Source organism: Durio zibethinus, chromosome 1, assembly GCF_047325235.1.
Source record: "Durio zibethinus cultivar Kanyao isolate XHJ-2024 chromosome 1, ASM4732523v1, whole genome shotgun sequence".
NCBI lineage: Eukaryota > Viridiplantae > Streptophyta > Magnoliopsida > Malvales > Malvaceae > Durio > Durio zibethinus.
The window spans coordinates 36339514-36358779 of record NC_143162.1 but is presented as its reverse complement, the minus strand read 5'-3'; the positions used below and the strand labels follow the sequence as shown (position 1 = coordinate 36358779).

The 19266-nt window shown below is 29.3% G+C and overlaps 1 protein-coding gene and 2 long non-coding RNA genes across 4 annotated transcripts; 2 read left to right on the top strand and 1 right to left on the bottom strand.

The window, feature by feature from the left end:
• The first annotated feature begins 221 nt into the window (after positions 1-221).
• Positions 222-3586, top strand: LOC149520600 (uncharacterized). 2 transcript variants are annotated; one of them, XR_016346249.1, is made up of 3 exons: positions 222-1621; positions 2492-3138; positions 3449-3586. It is a non-coding gene; the product is annotated as an uncharacterized LOC149520600 (long non-coding RNA). The 2 variants fall into 2 exon arrangements; XR_016346251.1 differs by lacking the exon at positions 3449-3586 and having other exon boundaries at positions 2492-2628; positions 2728-3375.
• A 3007-nt stretch (positions 3587-6593) lies between these two features.
• Positions 6594-8547, bottom strand: LOC111311383 (cytochrome P450 CYP82D47-like). Its single transcript, XM_022910759.2, has 2 exons — positions 7543-8547; positions 6594-7454 (listed from the first exon to the last, which is right to left on the bottom strand). Exons 1-2 carry the CDS (start codon positions 8545-8547, stop codon positions 6822-6824), a joined length of 1638 nt encoding a protein of 545 aa, XP_022766494.2. The 3' UTR covers positions 6594-6821.
• On the top strand, positions 7154-8763 carry LOC149520599 (uncharacterized). Its single transcript, XR_016346241.1, has 3 exons — positions 7154-7289; positions 7990-8185; positions 8290-8763. It is a non-coding gene; the product is annotated as an uncharacterized LOC149520599 (long non-coding RNA).
• The last annotated feature ends 10503 nt before the right edge of the window (positions 8764-19266 follow it).

The following is a 19266-nucleotide window of genomic DNA, read 5'->3' as shown; positions in this document are numbered from 1 at the left end:
CTAATTAACTTTGATAATTTATTTAAGTTTGGTTTCCCCCCTAAAATCCACTGAACCCTTTTTGTTTACCCACAAACAGGCGGTCAAATACTTACAAACCTAGAAAAAGTACTCGAGATCCCGTTTCTCCGTTGGGTTTCCTTCTTTACCGGTGGCGTTGCCGTTGGGTTTCCTTCTCCGGTGGTGGCTCTTCCGTTCGGTTTCCTTCTCCGTTGGTGGCTTCGCCGTTGGGTTTCCTTCTCCAATGGTTTTATTTCCCGTTCAGTTTCTTTTCTTCGTCGGTAGGTTCAAGCTCGATTTCCTCTCTTTTTTCGCATGTTTCCTTCTCCAGTAAGGGGCCTCTCCTTCTCCTTCTTCAATTTTTGGGCTTTTGATGTAAGATGTGTTTTTTTTAATTATTGCCGATTTTCTGACTTGAAATAGATGTGATGGTTTTACATTTCTACCACTGTTCTTGTAATTTTAATATCCTTGTAATTTTCATGTTCATTTTTTATTTTTTTGTAAAAAAAAATAAAATAAGTAAATTATTAAAATTTTTAAATTAAAATAAAACATATTATATTTAATAATTTAAAATAAATAATTATAGATAGATATTATTTTAACAAATAATTATTAATAAAATTTAAATTTAAAATTTTTTTATTAAAAAATAACTTTAATCAATTAAATTAATTATTTATTAATCATATTTATTTTCAATGTTAATTCTAAAATTATGGTTTTTATTTATTTATTTATTTTATTTATCTTTATGTCCCAATGGGTTGCGAATCAAATCAGTTTAATTAATACAAAAAAAAAAAAAATCAAATCGGTTGCATGCAATTCTGAGAGGAACTTATTATGTTTTGAGGGATGCTTTACTTTATTGCACTTTTGAGTTATAAAACAAATTTGTATCATTACAACTATTGAATTAGTTTTTAGTTCAACACTCATCATTCCTTGTGATTTCAATCTTTCTTAAGATTTTGTGTTGACAAATGGTTCACAGCAACTCTTGCTTTCCATCTCTATTTAGTCCTTTACTATTATCCAATATGGATGAAATATATTTACTGCTAATGATAATTAGATAAAAGATAGATTAAGAAAGTTGGCGTTTTTACCTTTTTGGCGTGCGGGTCGATATGTGCTCGTGTCACGAATCGAGAGTCAAGCTTTGAATTTGTGCGATTTTAAAATTTGGGCATTCACTCTTTCGACGTCTCAGATCAATCTTTCGTTACGGTTCACATCCTTGTGAGGTATTATCCGCTCTGATCTTTTGGTCTCACAGTTTTATCCTATAAAAGACGTCTCACAAGGTGGAGATGATGTGAACCTTTTTATACCCTAGTTACCTTCTTATTATGTTCGATGTGGAATTCAAGACTCTCCTTTAGATCTGTGACATTTTTCTGCATCCAATCTCGTGACGTCCTCGTCACGGAGACTGGTCATCCTGCCTACCTTCATCGAGGTGTTTGACGTGAATCGAACGGTATAAGACTGGCTCTGATATCACTTGTCACGGGTCGAGACTTAAGCTCCGAACCCGCAGACTCCGGGATCTAGGTATTCACCCTTCCGACGTCTCAGATCAACCTTCCGTCACGATTCACACTTTTGTGAGGTATTATCCGCTCTGATCCCCTTGATTTTACGATTTTATCTTACAAAAGGCACCTCACAAGATAGAAATAATGTGAATTTTTTTATATTTTAATGATTTTTTTATTATATTTAATATGAGATTTATAATTTTCTTTTAGATCCGTGACAAAAGCTTGTAACTCCCACTTGATGCTCTAACTTGTCATTTGATTTGATATGTGTACTTGGTTGGATAAGTTGGGTTGATTTCAATGACTACTTTATCAAAGTCTTCGTTGCTTTCCGCAAAATAATTATACTTCACCACTCCAAATTTTCTCGACCAGAACTAGAATTTAGAAACTTAATTCCGATGATTTTTGTTATGATTCCCACTTTTCTGGCATGCGAGTTGACATGTGCACGCCTGTGGCTCCCCATTTGATGCTCTAATTTGATTTGATATGTGTACTTGGTTGGATAAGATGGGTTGATTTCAATGACTACTTCTTCAAAGTCTTCGTTGCTTTGCACAAGATAATTGCACTTCACCACTCCAAATTTTCTCGACCAGAACTAGAATTTAGAAACTTTATTTGATGATTTTTGTTATGATTCCCAGTTCATGATACCCCTACCCCTCTCTTTAAAATCATCCTTGGGAAGCTAGAGAGTTTCCTATATCCTTGGAATTCTTTCGTTCATGACACATTTCTCTTCCGATCATATGGCCTTTGTCATGGCTTTTGCTTGTAGGTAGCTAACGATTAAGAGTGTTCTATGATTAAGGATTCTTTTCTTTGCTTTGCTCTGCTCCAGCACCAAAAAATATGTGGCCCTATTTTATTCTCCTGGTTCTATATGACTTTCTCCCATTAAAAAACTACTTTTGTTTATGGCGCACAAACAGGCAAAAATTGAAGGCTGTCTTGCAAGCTTTCAAGGCCGTTAAATGAGTTGATTTTGAGCCAAATTTGAGCTGTATTGGATGACATATAAATACACTTGAACTATTGATTTTACAAGGCAGCAAAAAGAAGGAAAAAGGTTGGTTTAAGTTGCAGTTGTCATGGGCTGTTTACAAGCTGTTTTCGGTTCCATAAAAGCCAAGCAAGTTTCGGTTTTTTTTTTTTTTTTTTTTTAAAGGGCTGCATGACAAAGCAAGCTGCAGGAAATTTACCGAGGCAAAATCAATGCTGCATGGAAGTCTACTTTCTACATGGAGACATTACAAATTAAATTTGAATTTCTAAATCTAGGAGGAGGTGGCGTGGTAAGGGATAAGTTTGCCTGGGAATTAATTTACGTTTGTATGAGGGCTGAGACTATATGCCTAAGTCAATCCGAAGTGAGTATGACTTGAAGTCTAAAAGCTTAAGACAACTGGACTCAAGGGTAGAGATCGAGTTCAAGCAAAATTGACAAGACTCGAGCTATTATCGAGGATTTACACTGAAAAATTAGAGTTGCATTCCACAGAATTCACTCAATATAAAAAAGAATTGCGGATTTATGCGACAATGAGTTGCAACCACAACTTGAGGAATTGATTGAAAGGTATGTTTGTATTAAATGTTTTCCTCCAACAATCATAATCCCATCGTATAAGTATAGTAAGGATTAGGAACCATGTTTCACGTGATACGCTTTATTTTGTTGAAATAACCAAAAGCTTCCACAACGAGTGCAGAAGATGTTTCTTGTATTACGGGCATTGCAATATTTTATTGAAATGTCATATTTCTTAATTTTATTTTTTTTATTATACAAGCTAAACACATTAATCCAAACGATAAAGGTACAACGACAACTTTTAGTAAGTCAAGCACGCCTAGCTATCCTACAATAATAATTTTTTCCATTTCAGGTGGTTGTAAGGTGTAGGGCAGGGCATGCATTTGATTTGATGTCTCTTGGCCCATGTGTCACAGGCTGGGAACTTTGTGCCCTTGTGTGCGGTCCGTGACGTATGTTTGTCAGTTTATCATGTGAAGGTTTTAATAATCGAAGCATTTAAAATTTTTAATTAATATATTAACATAATTTAAAAATAATTATATTAAATTTTATATTACATACATATAAATTAAATTATATATTTAAATATTTTATTATATATAATATTTAATTTATAAATTTAAATTTATTTAAAATTTTAATTATTTTTTATTTAATTATAATAATAAATATTTATTTATTTTACTTTTTTAAATCCATTTGATGATCTTAAGAAAAAAAATTCTTTTTAAACTTTGAGCCAGGCCTCATAACAATATAAAATTCGAATTCCACATAATTCATCCTAATAATTGTTAAATGTGTACATAAATATAATAATAATTCTAAGTTATATGATTTGTACCCTCCCTCTCTCTTTCTTGATTTGAATTCAAAAGCTTTAATACTTGGGTTAATTTTTCCATCAAAGCCCATAGGATTCAAGATGACAACAGCATCATCAACTCTTCAATCCACCTGGCAAGTTTTTGTTTGTCTTGATTTTAATTTTTTGGGTTTTCCCTTGAACATGTTGGGTGCGCAGCTTGTTTCCAGATTTGGGACTATTGCACATAATATATATATATATATATATATATATATATATAAATTCTCTTTTGGTTCATTTGAGCTGATCTCGACTTTTGTATTTGATGGCTCTTTGCAATAGCTTGTGATTTGGTTTTATTTCAATTTTCAATTTTTTATATTTGGTTGTATTTTATTTAAATTTTTAGCATTTTTGTATTTATTTTTTAAAAGAAAATGGAAATTTTATATATTATTTATTTATTAATTAAAAGTTGTTACACATGAACCTAAAATGAGCGGGCCTTGGTCTTGATCTATATATATTCAATTAGGGTCAAGCTTGGAAAAAATTTGAAATCCGTATTTTTAGATAGGATCAAGATTAAATAAGTATAGATTATGTTTGATTTATAAAATAATAATGATTTTATATTATAATTAATTTGTATCTAAATAAAAGATAAAATTGTAGGGATGAGTGATTCATAAGATGATTTAATTATCTTAAAGTGAAAAAAATTATTTTTAATCTATATAATTGAATTTAAATATTTTATTATATCTTTAAAAATTACATTAATAATTTAAAATATATAAATTTTAAAAATATATAATTTTGATCAATAAATAAATTATCATATCATAATTTTTACATATATTAAATACAAAATAATATAATGTTATTTAATTTAATATTATTTATAATAATATTTTATTCTATTCTATTATAATTTTATATACTGAACATATCTATAATGTGTATTAATAAACTAATAAAGATCAGTTGAAAAGATTCAATCTAATGGTCCATTTCAACTTATTTGAAAAAACTGTCATTTTTTTTATTGTTGAAAATGTTTTAGTTTCGTCACTAGGTTGATAGTAGAGTGTTCAATTATGAATATATTTGGAAGGTTTCAAATTAAAATAATAAATTTATATTTAATATATTATTAGTGTATAATGTTATATATTATTGTAAATTACATAATGATATTTTATTAAAAATATTAATTTTAAACATATTTATATGATTAAATATATCTATTTTTTATAAAATTTTGAAAATTTGAAATTAATTTTTTTAGAAGATTTCATCGTCTGATTTATGAGAATGTATAGCAAGATACCATATATTACTCATGTATCAAATATAAACTTTAAAATAATTTAATTTTCTTAAACAATAAAAATTTCGGAGGATTAGCTTGGAAACAAATAAAAATATTGAAAAATTATTTTGAGATATTTTATTTCTCTTTGAATGATTTTGTTTTGTCAGCGCCTTTCTAGACTCGTTCGCTTGATATTCTAGTAATTACATAATTTGATAAAATCTTTCATCAATTTGTTTTAATCGACGTCTTGGCTGTAACTTCGATGTTGATATTACGAGACAAGAGCTCTAAAAAAAAAAATCAACCAATCAGTAATTACATAATTTGATAAAATCTTTCATCAATTTGTTCTAATCAACGTCTTGGCTGTAACTTCGATGTTGATAATGCGAGACAAGAACCCAAAAAAAAAAAATCAACCAATCAATAATTACATAATTTGATAAAATCTTTCATCAATTTGTTCTCATCGACGTCTTGGCTGTAACTTCGATGTTGATATTGCGAGACAAGAACCAAAAAAAAAAAAAAAAATCAACCAATCAGTAATTACATAATTTGATAAAATCTTTCATCAATTTGTTCTAATCGACGTCTTGGCTGTAACTTCGATGTTGATATTGCGAGACAAGAACCAAAAAGAAAAAAAAAAAATCAACCAATCAGTAATTACATAATTTGATAAAATCTTTCATCAATTTGTTCTAATCGACGTCTTGGCTATAATGTTGATATTGCGAGACAAAAACCCAAAAAAAAAAAAAAATCAACCAATCAGTAATTACATAATTTGATAAAATCTTTCATCAATTTGTTCTAATCGACGTCTTGGCTGTAACTTCGATGTTGATATTACGAGACAAGAGCTCTAAAAAAAAAATCAACCAATCAGTAATTACATAATTTGATAAAATCTTTTATCAATTTGTTCTAATAGACATTTTGACTGTAATTTCGATGTTGATATTGCGGGACAAGAACAAAAAAAAAAAAAAAAATCAACCAATCAGTGTAGTGATTATTTAAAAAAAAAATCTACTTTTTATTTTCATATAAATAAAGTCACACGCCACTGTACTACAGCAATCCTATATTTACACGTCGAATATCACTTAAATTAAAAACTTTAGTCAATGAACACTATTGATATTTGAATCCAAAAATCTTATGATTAATAATTGTTATGCCTAGTGTCCGTGTAATATTTTTATTTGTTGCATTTCATTTATTTGGAAAGACTCAAAGTTGATCAAAATCACAAAAGTACCTGCTTTGGCATTTAATTACATTAAAAATGTTATTGATGTTGTCAGGATTTAACATTAATTATTGAAATAAAAAATATAGATTTATTCTATTAACATATAATAAAACTTTTAAAAAAATTCATTTTTTAATAAAAAATATACATTAATTTAAAGATAATTAAGATAAGTAACAACTGAAACTTGTTTAATATTCAAAACCACTAATGATTGGGCGTGCCAAAGAAATAGAACGCCCACAAAAGGCAGATCGCTCTAGCTAGATAACTTCGAAATATAATAAAATTAAGTTGAAATTAATCCTATTTTATTAAGATTTCAAACTTAATTAGCTCATAGTCTCGAAATCAAAAGCAGGAAGACGTGGAGTGACGAGGACTTCGAGTGGAGTAGCTTTGGAAAGTGTCAATGCTGGTCCCTGGCGCATATCAATCGGTTCATCTAACGGGGTTGCAAAATCGAACCAGTAGAGCAAATTAGCAAGTGTAAGCTGTAACACTTGGAGTGCAAAAGAAACCCCAGGGCACATTCTTCTTCCGCTGCTAAATGGTAACAACTCGAAATTTTGTCCTTTAACATCGACATGTCTGTGGGTAGTCAAGAATCGTTCGGGTCTAAACTCGTCAGGGTCGGACCATATTCGTGGGTTGCGATGAACCTTATAAAGATTGGTGATCAGCCATGTGCCTGCCGGCACTTGGTAACCACTCACAGTGCAATCTTCGGTGGCTTCATGAATCAATGAAAGTGGTGCGGCAGGGTATAAACGCAGCGTTTCCTTGATGATTGCTTGAAGGTATACTAAATTTTGCATGTCAGTTTCTTTCACTAGCCTATTTTTACTCACATGGATGTCTAGTTCATTTCTTACCTTGTTTAGTGCATCAGGATTGTTAAGTAACAAAGATAAAACCCACGTCAATGTAACTGCTGTGGTATCTTCGGCTGCCAAAACCAGAGCCTGCAAAATCAGCCAAAACAACTTTTTAACATTTTCCATAAGTAATCTAAATCTAACATCAATCATACTATAATTAAGTAAACTCTACCAGACAGGTGGCTTTGTTGCTGGTATCTGCATGGTGCTCGTCCAAATCCTTGAGGTTAGAAAGCATCACATCCATGAAATCTTCCCCACCCTTGTACTCTCCTGACGCTTTCTTGCGCTTGTGCTCTTCTAGCCATCCCTCAGCATACCGGTCTAGTTCTTTCCCTACCTTCTTCATTTCCCTCTCGTCTCCTCCTATGTCCAACCATCTCAGAAACGGCAACGCATCTGATACCACGAATTTCCCACTTAATTCAGTGAAGTCCTTCAAGGCCTTTTTCAATATCTTACTCTCTGCATCATTATCGAAACTCGGAATTCGCTTCCCTATAATCATCCTTAGAATCACGTTAAGGGTTAAATCCCAAAACCATCTCTTCATCTCTACCAACACCTTATCAGAGCTAATGTTTTTGCTTTTGTTCCATTGCTGATATAACTCTTGCAGGGATAACTTTATCTCCGATTCTCGAACGTGCTTGAGCATATCAAGGCGGTTGTTAGAAAGGAGTTCAGAAGTGGCGAACTTGCGCATTTCTCGCCAATAAGGCCCATATGGGGCGAAACCAATCATGGAGTTGTTATAGCACATGAGTCTCGAGGCAGTAAGATTTGGACGAGTGGCAAAAGCTTTGTCGTTGGTGGCAAGACACTCTCTAACAGTTTCACAATTACTTACCACCAAAGCTCTACGCACACCGAGCTTAATAGTAAATATTGGTCCATATTTGTCTGCCATGTTGGCCAGGCTAAGGTGAATTGGTTGTGGACCTCCTAGAAGGTGGAGATGGCCGATTACGGGCCATGAGCCCCCAGCCTCTGGTGCTTTTGGCTTTCGGTTTGGGACTATTTTTGAAACCCATAGAAGGCAGAGAATACAGAGCGGAAAGGTAAACACTACTACAGTAGTTGAAGTTACCGGGAATGAATTAAAAAGATCCATTGTTGGTTTTCTACTTAAGGTATGAGCAACAGAGATTTGGAGCCAAATATATAGCAAATCCATTCTCTCTCTCCCCCTTGAGATATAGAACTCGATCCAAGGAAGATGTAGTGAATAGTAAAAAAAAATAATTTCTTTTAAGAATGTGTATGTCAAGAATGAAAAAAATGTGCAGCTGGCATTAGCATGTTGACATTTCGGCTCAAACTAGATTTTGGTCTTTAATTATTGGTGTTGCTCATATGACTTTTTTTCTCATAAAAAATATAGTATTTGTCACCGTACGCTTTCGTTTTGATTGGCTGAATTTGTTTTTTTTTCCCCGAATTTGCAGCAGTAGTTTATCTTTATGGGAAATAGATTCAATTGGGGTAGGGACTATCAGGCATTAAGGACAAAGACTCAATTATCATAGTGCTATTTATATAATACAAGGCTCTAGAAGGTTGCGTTTTTTTTTTTTTAATTTTTTAAAATATCTAAATGCTTAAAAGACTATTTTATCCCTTCCTTTGTGTCAATGAACAAATGACAAATGACACGAAGTTGATTATCTTGCTAAACGGTGATTAAATAATGCAAATCGGGAGGTTACTTTCTATTTATAGATATGAAAAACACCCATAATGGAAAGGAGAAAACTGAAACAATCTATATTTATTACAAGAATTTAATAAAATCAACGTACAATTGTATTAATCTTTATTATTATTGAAAAGACATTCATTTTGATTTGTTTATTAAGCTGTCCGTCGTTATTGCATGCAAATTGGGCTTGTTTTCTAGATTTTACTTTCTTAAATGGTTGGGCTATGCTAGAGCCTGGATGGCCGCCTGTCCCATCTGCCTGACTTGGAAAGATCCATGTCCCAGAAATTTCTGCCCACCAAAAAATGAAAATTTCAATTTAGGGTGATAAAGTAAAATTAGTTATTATTAAAAACTCTACATATTGTATATAGAAAACGAATCCTAAAAAGAATATTGGCCCAAAAAAATAAAAAAAGAGTATGTACTTTCAATTTAATTTGTTAAAATTAGTAAAATATATATTAGAACATATATCTTTTAATTAATTGTATAGAATTAATTAAAAAAAATTGTAAATATTTTTTTTTAATTTTAAAAGTTAACTAAGAATAAATAATGAATCGATTCGTTTTTTAAAATTTAATAATGACTTAACCAATTTCACTTAAAATATTAATTGAAATTGACTTATTTTAAAACCAAAATTCTATTGTATAAGAGGTTGAAATTTTGGAATGGATAGAGTTTGTGATTGACTTGTTGGATGAAAATGGTTTCAAGAAGTTCATTATGGTTATTTAGGGAATATGGAAGGCTAGAATTGAGGAATACAAAAATAGCAAGAAGCAGGATGTAAGAGTGTTGATAGTTGTCATAACGTCTAGATTTGAAGATTCATCGCTAGACATTGACTTAAAGGAGTCGTCACCAATCTTTTTTATTTATGTGCGATTAGTCACCTAAGAAATCTATCTTTTCAGGGATTACTTAAGTTTAAGGGTCCCTAAAAGAATAGGTTCAGGTCTACTAACTAGAACATAGTTCGAGAGTTCGATTACGTGCGAAGAAGGTTATAGCACCCTCACAACGTCTATCGAAAGATGGTACCAGCTTAATTTTATGTTATCCAATAAGCCTTAAAAATTTACCAAGTAATTAATTATTGAAAATTATTCTCAATTGACTCTAATATTTTTAGCAAAAAATTGAGAAAATTTCTTCACCTCAAGAGTATGCAAGAAAACTATTGTTTCACTTGTAGAAGCTCAATCGTCAGATTAGTTAATATTAAAGAAAATTCAAGAAAATAAAAAAAATGATTGCTTTTGTACAGAAAAAATTAATACTTTCAACTTTTTTTCAAAATATATTTTTAGAAACTTTAATTTCGAGAAAAATTGATACTTTCAACTTTTCCTCAAAAATCCATTTTTGAAAACTTATTTTTAAGAAAAATTGATACTTTCAACTTTTCTCCAAAAATATTTTTTTTGAAAAACTTATTTTCAAGAAAAATTGATACTTTCAACTTTTCCTCAAAAATATTTTTTTTTGAAATTTTATTTTCAAGAAAAATTGATACTTTCAACTTTTCTTCAAAAATATATTTTTTTGAAATTTTATTTTCAAAGAAAATTAATACTTTCAACTTTTCCTCAAAAATAGTTCTTTTTGAAAAATTTTTATTTTTTGCAAAAAAAAAAAAATACTCCTAAAAATAACTAACACATAAAAAATAAATAAATAAATAAACAAATGAATAAAATACCAAAAAATCGGCTTGAGGAATTCGACGTGGCTCCAAACACAAAGGACAGTTTGAGATGTAAAAAGTGATTTAATAATTCGGCTTAGAGACAAAGACAATAGAACATTACAGCTGGTTGATCCACAATGCTCTACAGCCACCAAAGGATGGAGCAATGTATGGTATCTTCAATGCATCAACAAATTTGATAGTGGTCATCAAATCTCCATCCACATCAAAACTGACCACACCACCAAAGCCTGTCATTTGCTGCTTGGCAATTCCATGTTCAGGATGACTTGGCAAGCCTGGATAATAGACACGTCTCACCTTAGGATGTGCCTCTAAAACTTTGGCCATCTTTAATGCTGTCAAGTTTTATTACTGTATACGAGATGCAGTGTCTTCATGCCTCTGATGATCATATATACAGCATTCGAGTTGAAAGTACCTCTCAAAATATGATGCAAAGTATGAATTTCAGCAACTAACTTCTCAGAACCACTTATGCAACCAGCAAGAACATCATTGAGGCCCTCAATCTGTACGTTACGATTGTCAATACAACTTTTTACAACTGCCACCTCATCAACGAAGGAGACATCGATGGCAGTTGCCTGAGCAACAACCACCGTCGAGAAAGGTAAATCCGAAGCGGGATCGTTCGATCACGAAATAGTAACTACTTGCACGACACCGATGTTACTACAGTTACAACAAGTTTTGATGCTGAGCTGGCACACGAAGTCAGGCGAGAAACGAAACATCAGAGACAATAAACTCCCGCCATCGATTTCTCCTCCAACACAAAACAATAATGTTGTAACCCGTCGTGTCAACCCAACACGAGGCTTGTCTCCTATCGGTGCGTCAGAGAAGTCGAGATCGAAACGGTACTCGAATGAAGAATAAATTTGATTTCTGTGATTTTTTTCGTGCGTTTTTTTTGTGCTGTTGTGTATTTTTTAGTGTAATTCGAGAGCCCTCTCCCTCTGTAATCTTTGTGCTAGTTTTTTATTACTTGCTTCGGGATTCTTTTCAAAAGTCAAAAGATTTTTCAGCAAGACATGTAGTATATGGAGCAACTATAAGCAATAACTACATTTTTAACATTACAAAGATCACACAACGACTCAAATAGAGCCTTCAATCACAACATTCCACTATTGATCTCAGTCATAGAAGAGTAGAAACAAGATACTTTTACAGCTTCATAACTAAGAATAGGATGCACAAAACTCTGTAAAGTCTTATCGAAAAAAGCTCTTGAATACCAACGGTTCTATTGTTTTGAAAGGTGAGCTCATATTAATGAACCCAAACAGGATGTCAATATCTATGGAATAAACTGCAAACAACTTGGCAACAAGATTTTTTCTAAACTTTTGGTCATTTGGTAAATCTCAGATGCCATGCAACTTCTTAGAAAGATCAAGATAAGCACTTAGATATGTCTGAACTCTAATTTTCTTACAACTTAACTTGGCTATGTTCATGCCAACTTGATCATCAAAAGCTTTTGCATTTGAAAATTCTTGGATATCCTCATGATGAACTGTAACATGGATTCCATGTTCTAAGTTTACAACCCTCGACCCATGAAAATTAGCAACATTCACCTCATTCTTTGAATCCATAAATGCAAGCTGATCCTCCTTATTTCTTTTCTTCTTAAGCTGTGAACACTCACATTTCAAGTCCTCTTGCTGCTTTGAAACGTGTCCCAGTTCCTTCTTTAAGCACTTAATCTTGAGATTCTTAACGTTTTAAAAATCGTGAACTAGCCGCACATGAATCGAAAGAGTAACGCATTTAGCAAAAATGCCATTAGAATTCAAGGCCCCACCAAAATCGACGGTTATCTGGAAGAGTTCTCTGTGAGGCGAGTAACTAAGGGAATCAGTGTAAGATGACGATAAAAATGTAGGTGTTGATGATGTGACGATGTTGGTGGTGGTGGCCGTGGCAAATGTGGTAAATAGAAAAAAAAGAAGGCTGTTTTGGTTAGCAGAAAAACAAAAAAGAATGATTTTTTCAACTTGGATAAGTTCCTCCAGAAAACTCACGTCCCATTCTTCCAAATTTTCTTTCGCTCATACCTTTTTTTTTCTTGGTTTCTGTTTGGTTTGTTTCTTTGGTCCCATTCTCCCTTGGTCTCCTGTTGCTGTTGTCGTTTATAGGACCAGATCAGAAGAATTTTTTTGATCAGATTAAAGTCCTCATTTGACTGGGTTATCAAAAACTTAAGACTTATCCTACCTCATATTAAAACTTATAGGAACTCTACAACCTCTAATTTAGGACCAAAAATATATTTTTTTTATTTTTTATCACTAAATCTTGTTAAATTAATGATAAATATAATAAAACAGATAAATCAAACTAAAAAAATTTTAAAAAAATAAAAAAATAAAAATAAAGGCCAATTGGGCCTGCTAGTTGGATCCTAAACCTGGTTCAATGGGCTTAGACCCAAATTCTATTGGATCAAGCCCGATGGGCTTGGATCCGGACTAAATAGGATGTCTACAATAATTTAAAATGTGGTACATCCCACATTAGATAAAAAAAGTTAATTATTGATGAATAAAATTAATTTTATTTATATTTTAAATAATTATGTTTGAATAGAAACAATTATCATATAACAAATGATCATAACTATTTGAATATAAATAAATTATTATTCATAAAAGTCATGATTATATAAAAGGTCATAACTATCTTAATAGAAGTTTATATTTATTCATTTATTATAAATAAACATCTTAGTATAACCATTTTCATTACCACATGAGATAGAAAGATTTAATTATTGATAAATAAAATTAATTTTTGTATTAATTTTATTCATATTTTAAATAATTATGTTCGAACAAAAATAATTATTATATGACAAATAATCATAACTATTTGAATACAATAAATTATTATTCATAAAGGTCATGACTATACAAAAGATCATGACTATCTGAATAGAAGTTTATATATGTTCATTTATTATAAATAAATCTTTCAGTATAATCATTTTTACTACTTCTGATTAAAGAGTTTGAAACTTTGTTATATCTTAAAGGCATAACTGCTTTTAAAAAAGTGTTCTTCACACCTTAAAGCTAATTTTTTTATTATTTATTTTTTCTAATAATTTAAAGGCATAATTGCAAATAAGTCATCTGATTGGTGGCTAGATTCTGGTGCAACAATTCATGTTTACAACAATAAAAAATAGTTCAAGACTTTTGAAGAATGCAAGAGACCAAAAAACATCTTTATGTGAAATCATGTTCTTGCCAAAGTGATTGAAAAAAAAACGGTTGAATTGAAATTCACCTTAGGACATAAACTAACTTTACTTAATGTTTTTCATGTTTATGAGATTAGAAAGAATCTTGTATCTGCAAATCTATTATGTAAGAAAGGCTTTAAGATTGTACTAGAGTCTAATAAAGTTATAGTATCTAAAAATAGTGTATTCATTGGAAAAGAATATTCCAATGATGATATGTTTAAACTAAGCATTGATGAAATAAATAATGTTTCTACTTATATTATTGAGTATTTTTCTTTTTTATGGCATGCTAGATTAGGATATTTAAATTATCAATATATGAATCATATGACTAAGCATGGTTATATAACATATAAGAAAAATCATGACATTAAATGTGTTGTGTCAAAGCAAAAATGACTAAGAAACCTTTTCCTAAAGCTAAAAGAAATACAGAATTGTTAAAACTCATAAATTTTGATATTTGTGAGTTAAATGGTTTATTAATAAGGGAAAAAAAGTAATTTATAACATTTATAAATGATAATTCTCGTTATACTTTTGTGTATCTAATGAGAATAAAAAATGAAGCTTTTGATAAATTCAAAGAATATAAATCAGTTGTTGAAAATCAAAAGGAGAATAAAATAAAATTTTTTCGAACTGATAGGAGTGATGAATATTTTTTAGATTCATTTTCTCTTTTTTGTGAAGATAATGAAATTATTCATCAAAAGATAACCCTTTATGCACCTTAACAAAATGGTTTAGCCCAAAGAAAAAATAAAACCTTGGTTGATATGGTAAATAGTATGTTGTTAAATGCTAAATTACCTTTAAATCTTTGGGAAGAAGCACTTTTAACAACATGCCATATACATAATAAAATTCTTTCAAAAAAATTCTTAAAAACACCGTATGAACTTTTGAATCATGACAGAAAACCAAATTTGGCTTATTTTAAAGTGTGGGGGTATATTGCCTTTTATAAAATACATCATTCTCATAAATCAAAATTAAGACCTAAAGGTATTAAAAGTATTTTTGTTGGTTATGCACATAATTCAAAAGCATATAAACTTTTTGATTTAAATACTAATGTTATTGTCAAATCTATTCATGTAGAATTTTTTGAAAATAAGTTTATATGTGATACTAAAATTGAAATGGAGAAACAAATTGAAATGATTCCTATGATTGGAAATAAAAGAAAAGAAAGTAAAGATTTTATTAAACTTATAAGGAGTAAAAGAATGAAAAAAGAGAATCTTTTACCTTTTGATTTTGTTTCTCTAGAATTTATAGTATTCCTAGTAAAAGAAAATAGAAGCAAAGTACTTAATAAAACACCAATTCTACTAAATATAGATTAAGATTCTAAAACATTTAATAAAGCTATGACTTTAAAAGATGTTGCTTCTTGGAAAGAAGTTATTAATGATGAAATGGACTCAAACATGTCTAATAATACATGGGTCTTTATAAATTTACCTTCAGGTTCTAAACCTATAGGATGTAAATGAGTGTTTAAAAAGAAAAATAATACAAATGGTTCTATACAATTTTTTAAAGCAAAATTAGTTACAAAAGGTTTTAAACAAAAGGAAGGGATAGATTATTTTGATACATATGCTTTAATAGCTAGAATAACATACATTAGAGTTCTTCTAGTTTTGGCTTCCATTTATAAATTACATGTGCAACAAATGGATATTAAGATAGCTTTTTTAAATGGTGACTTAAAAGAAGAAGTATAAATAGAACAATCAGGTTTTATTCTTCTAAGTAATAAGAATAAAGTTTATAAATTAATTAAGTCACTTTATGAGCTAAAGCAAGCCTCTAAACAATGGCATGAAAAGTTTGATTCAGCCATAGTAGCCAATAGTTTTAAACATAAAAAAACGGATAAGTGCATTTACTCAAAATTTACTAATGAATATGGAGTTATAATATATCTCTATGTGAATGATATGCTAATTTTTAGTACTAATATGATTGGCATAAATGAAACCAAAAGGTATATGATTTCTAATTTCAAAATAAAAGATTTAAATGAAGTTGATATCATTTTTGGATTTAAAGTTAAGAGATATAATAAGGGTTTCATACTTAATCAAAGTCATTATGTTGAGAAACTACTTAATAAGTTTAAGTATCTTAATATAAAAAAAATCAAAATTCTTTTCTATTATTTCTCTTCTCTTATATATTTTTTCCAACAAGTTCATTAATCTCTTGCTTAACTAGATTTGCTTATCATATTCATAAACATTTACATGAAAGACCCAAATTCGTTTTGTTGAAGCGGCACCACTTTTATGTTTATATAGGTAAAGTTTTCATTATGTCTCCATTACTTTAGACATTTCAAACTCCATTAAGAGTATAAAAACTCATCATCTTTACGTAATAGATCACACTAGTTTTTAAAATTTGAATAGATTTTACAATGTTTAATTGATACATAATAATAACTTATTTTTACCTATTAAACATTGTAATTAGAGGTTACTAATTCAAAGTTAGGTTTTCTTTATTGGTGTTTAATAGTAAGGGTTTAAATCCATTCTACTTGTAGTATTACTAATCAAATATTTTAGAATTCAATTTTCTTTTATGATAATTAACCCTACTTGAGATTGCATTATATAATCACTTCAGGTTAATATGTCCAAACTTTTCATTTTGCATATCATTTATATGCTCCAAATATTGTTACCTCATTCTTATCATTTTAAGAAATAGTTGGTTTTACTTGTGGCAATAACTTTTTATTTATTAATTTCAACAATTTTATTTTCATACTTTTATACATTTTTAATATAATTATCTTTCTAGTACAATTGGATAAACTTAATGAATAAACCAAACGATTTTAGTCCTTTTAAGATTTTTAAGGACCTTTTTATGATTTTACTTTAATAAGTGTTTAAACTTATTAGCTTGTATAATTTGCTAATAAAATTATATTAAAATCTTACAACGCTATAGTGGTTTGATTCTTATCACCCCCACTATGTGCAAGTATGCATTTTTTTAATTAAAAAATATCTCATTCAATTATCAAGATATCATATATACTTAATCAATTTGCTATTTCATTTATCTTTTCACTATTTGATGTTTTTTTTTTTAAAGTAAGAGGCTTTCAAATTCACTCTTAGTGAAAGATAATTACCTGATATCTTAATATTTCAATAAAAGTTTCAAAACTTTTATATTTTAACTAAATATAAGAGTTTATATCAATAAGCAGATTTCAAATATAATCGTGTTTTTATAGCCTCATTTTAAGACTTTTATGTTAATTCATAAATTTTTATATGAATTTATTTCATCATGGACACTATTAATAATTTTTTGTTATCATGAACAAAACCATTTTCATTACCCAAATGGATCAAATAGCATTCTTTTTACTATTATAAATATTTTCAAATTCACAAGATCTTTGAATCACTCATGGCTTCTAAAGTAAATATACTTTGAAATTTTTACTATATAAAATCATAGATGATAAATCATTTGTACAATCTATGAAGTAGACCATATACATAACAAAAATTACTACAACGTGATTAAGATTATGACATCAATTTTGGCTTATGGCTATTCTAAGCCAACCATAATAATCCATCTCATACCAACAAATCATTTAAATTTGGCTATTAAAATTATCTTATTTATAATTATGGCTTTTAGTGAAAATCAACTATCTCAAATGTTATTATGGGTTTTCAATACATATAGTAATTGCCCAATGATCAATTCCAAGTTTATAATTATTGAAACCTCTAAACTTTTGATTTCAAAATTTTATGAGAACTTTATTTCTCCACCATTATGTAGCCTATATATCTCTATTTTTTTTACCACTTTTAATTGGTCAAAATATTTTTGGATGTATAATAAATTCAAACTTTACTCACAGGATCAATATACCTATATACAATAAGAGTTTAAAGTATATTTAACTTCAATTTCAAATACTTTCACAATTATTTTATGACCAATATGTTTATATCTAGATCACTATATCAATGCAAGTTATGAAACATGAATCCAAAGAATCATTTCAGAAAATAGTATAAATAATAATTATAATATGAGTTTTACTCATATTTCATGCAAAAATTCATGATGAATTTGCATTGGTTAAATCATTGGTTAAACTCAAAGGCTTATGACTTTCATAAACCAATATTGTTATCTAAGCACATATGTTAATATGGCATACAACCAACCACATCCGTGCCATTGTGATGAAACTATTGAAAACCTCGAAAACTTATTTACTTTTCATTTTAATAGCCTGTAAAAGGTCATTTTTTCGGGACAAAAAGTAAAAATACTTTCGTTATCTTTAACCAATAATGCATTAATTGGATGATGGCATTCTATCTTCATAGTTCATATCTTTCTTATATGTACAAGAAAAAAAATTTCATCCCATTCAGTTCATTTTTCATAATATATGATAAACTGTATCAATGTTCTCTATGCCATCGCAAAGTGAAATTAAACACATGCATGTATTAGTGCCTTTGGACATTAAATTTGCATGTTCTTTTCTAATTTATAAATGCCTAATTAGACATTGATGAACATCTTTTAAAATGCTCGTAATCGATAAATGTTTCAATATTTTTTAATGGCATGCCTTTTCGTTTAATTAATATCCCATATGTGAAAAGCAACAATGCTTTTTTTTTTTTTATATAACTGTTGATTAACTCTTTGATGGCTTTTTATGATTTTCACTTTGTAAGTGTTCACAATAAAATTTTATTTTGTAAAATCACTTCTAGTGTAATACACTCAACAGGTAAAATATATATCACATTGCCCAAGTTTCTGATAATAATCATTATTTGGTTTGTTATCCACCAATTAATCTATGCAACACCAAATCTTAATAATAATTATTCTTATATATCAATTTAATTTTAATTAGTTTTCATGAAAATTAAATACTAATCAAATTTTGAACCAATAATAAATTTAAAAAAAATTATATATATATATATATATATCAACATTTAATTTATAAATGACCAACAAAGATTGAATTATACAAATAGTTTGACTCAACTTATTATCTCAATTTTGGTGCCATGATTTAATAATAAAACTAATATTGTAGCCAAATCTTATTTTTGTATATATATTCTCTACTTACATCTAATTTTTTATGGTAAATTCTTTTACCCATTTTTGATTATTTTCAGAT

Bases quoted from the DNA above. Each gene is read 5' to 3' on its own strand.
- LOC111311383 (XM_022910759.2), bottom strand. From the start codon at position 8,547: ATGGATTTGCTATATATTTGGCTCCAAATCTCTGTTGCTCATACCTTA. The intron at 7,455-7,542 runs GTAGAGTTTACT...CTGATTTTGCAG, and splicing joins GCAACAAAGCCACCTGTCTG to GCTCTGGTTTTGGCAGCCGA.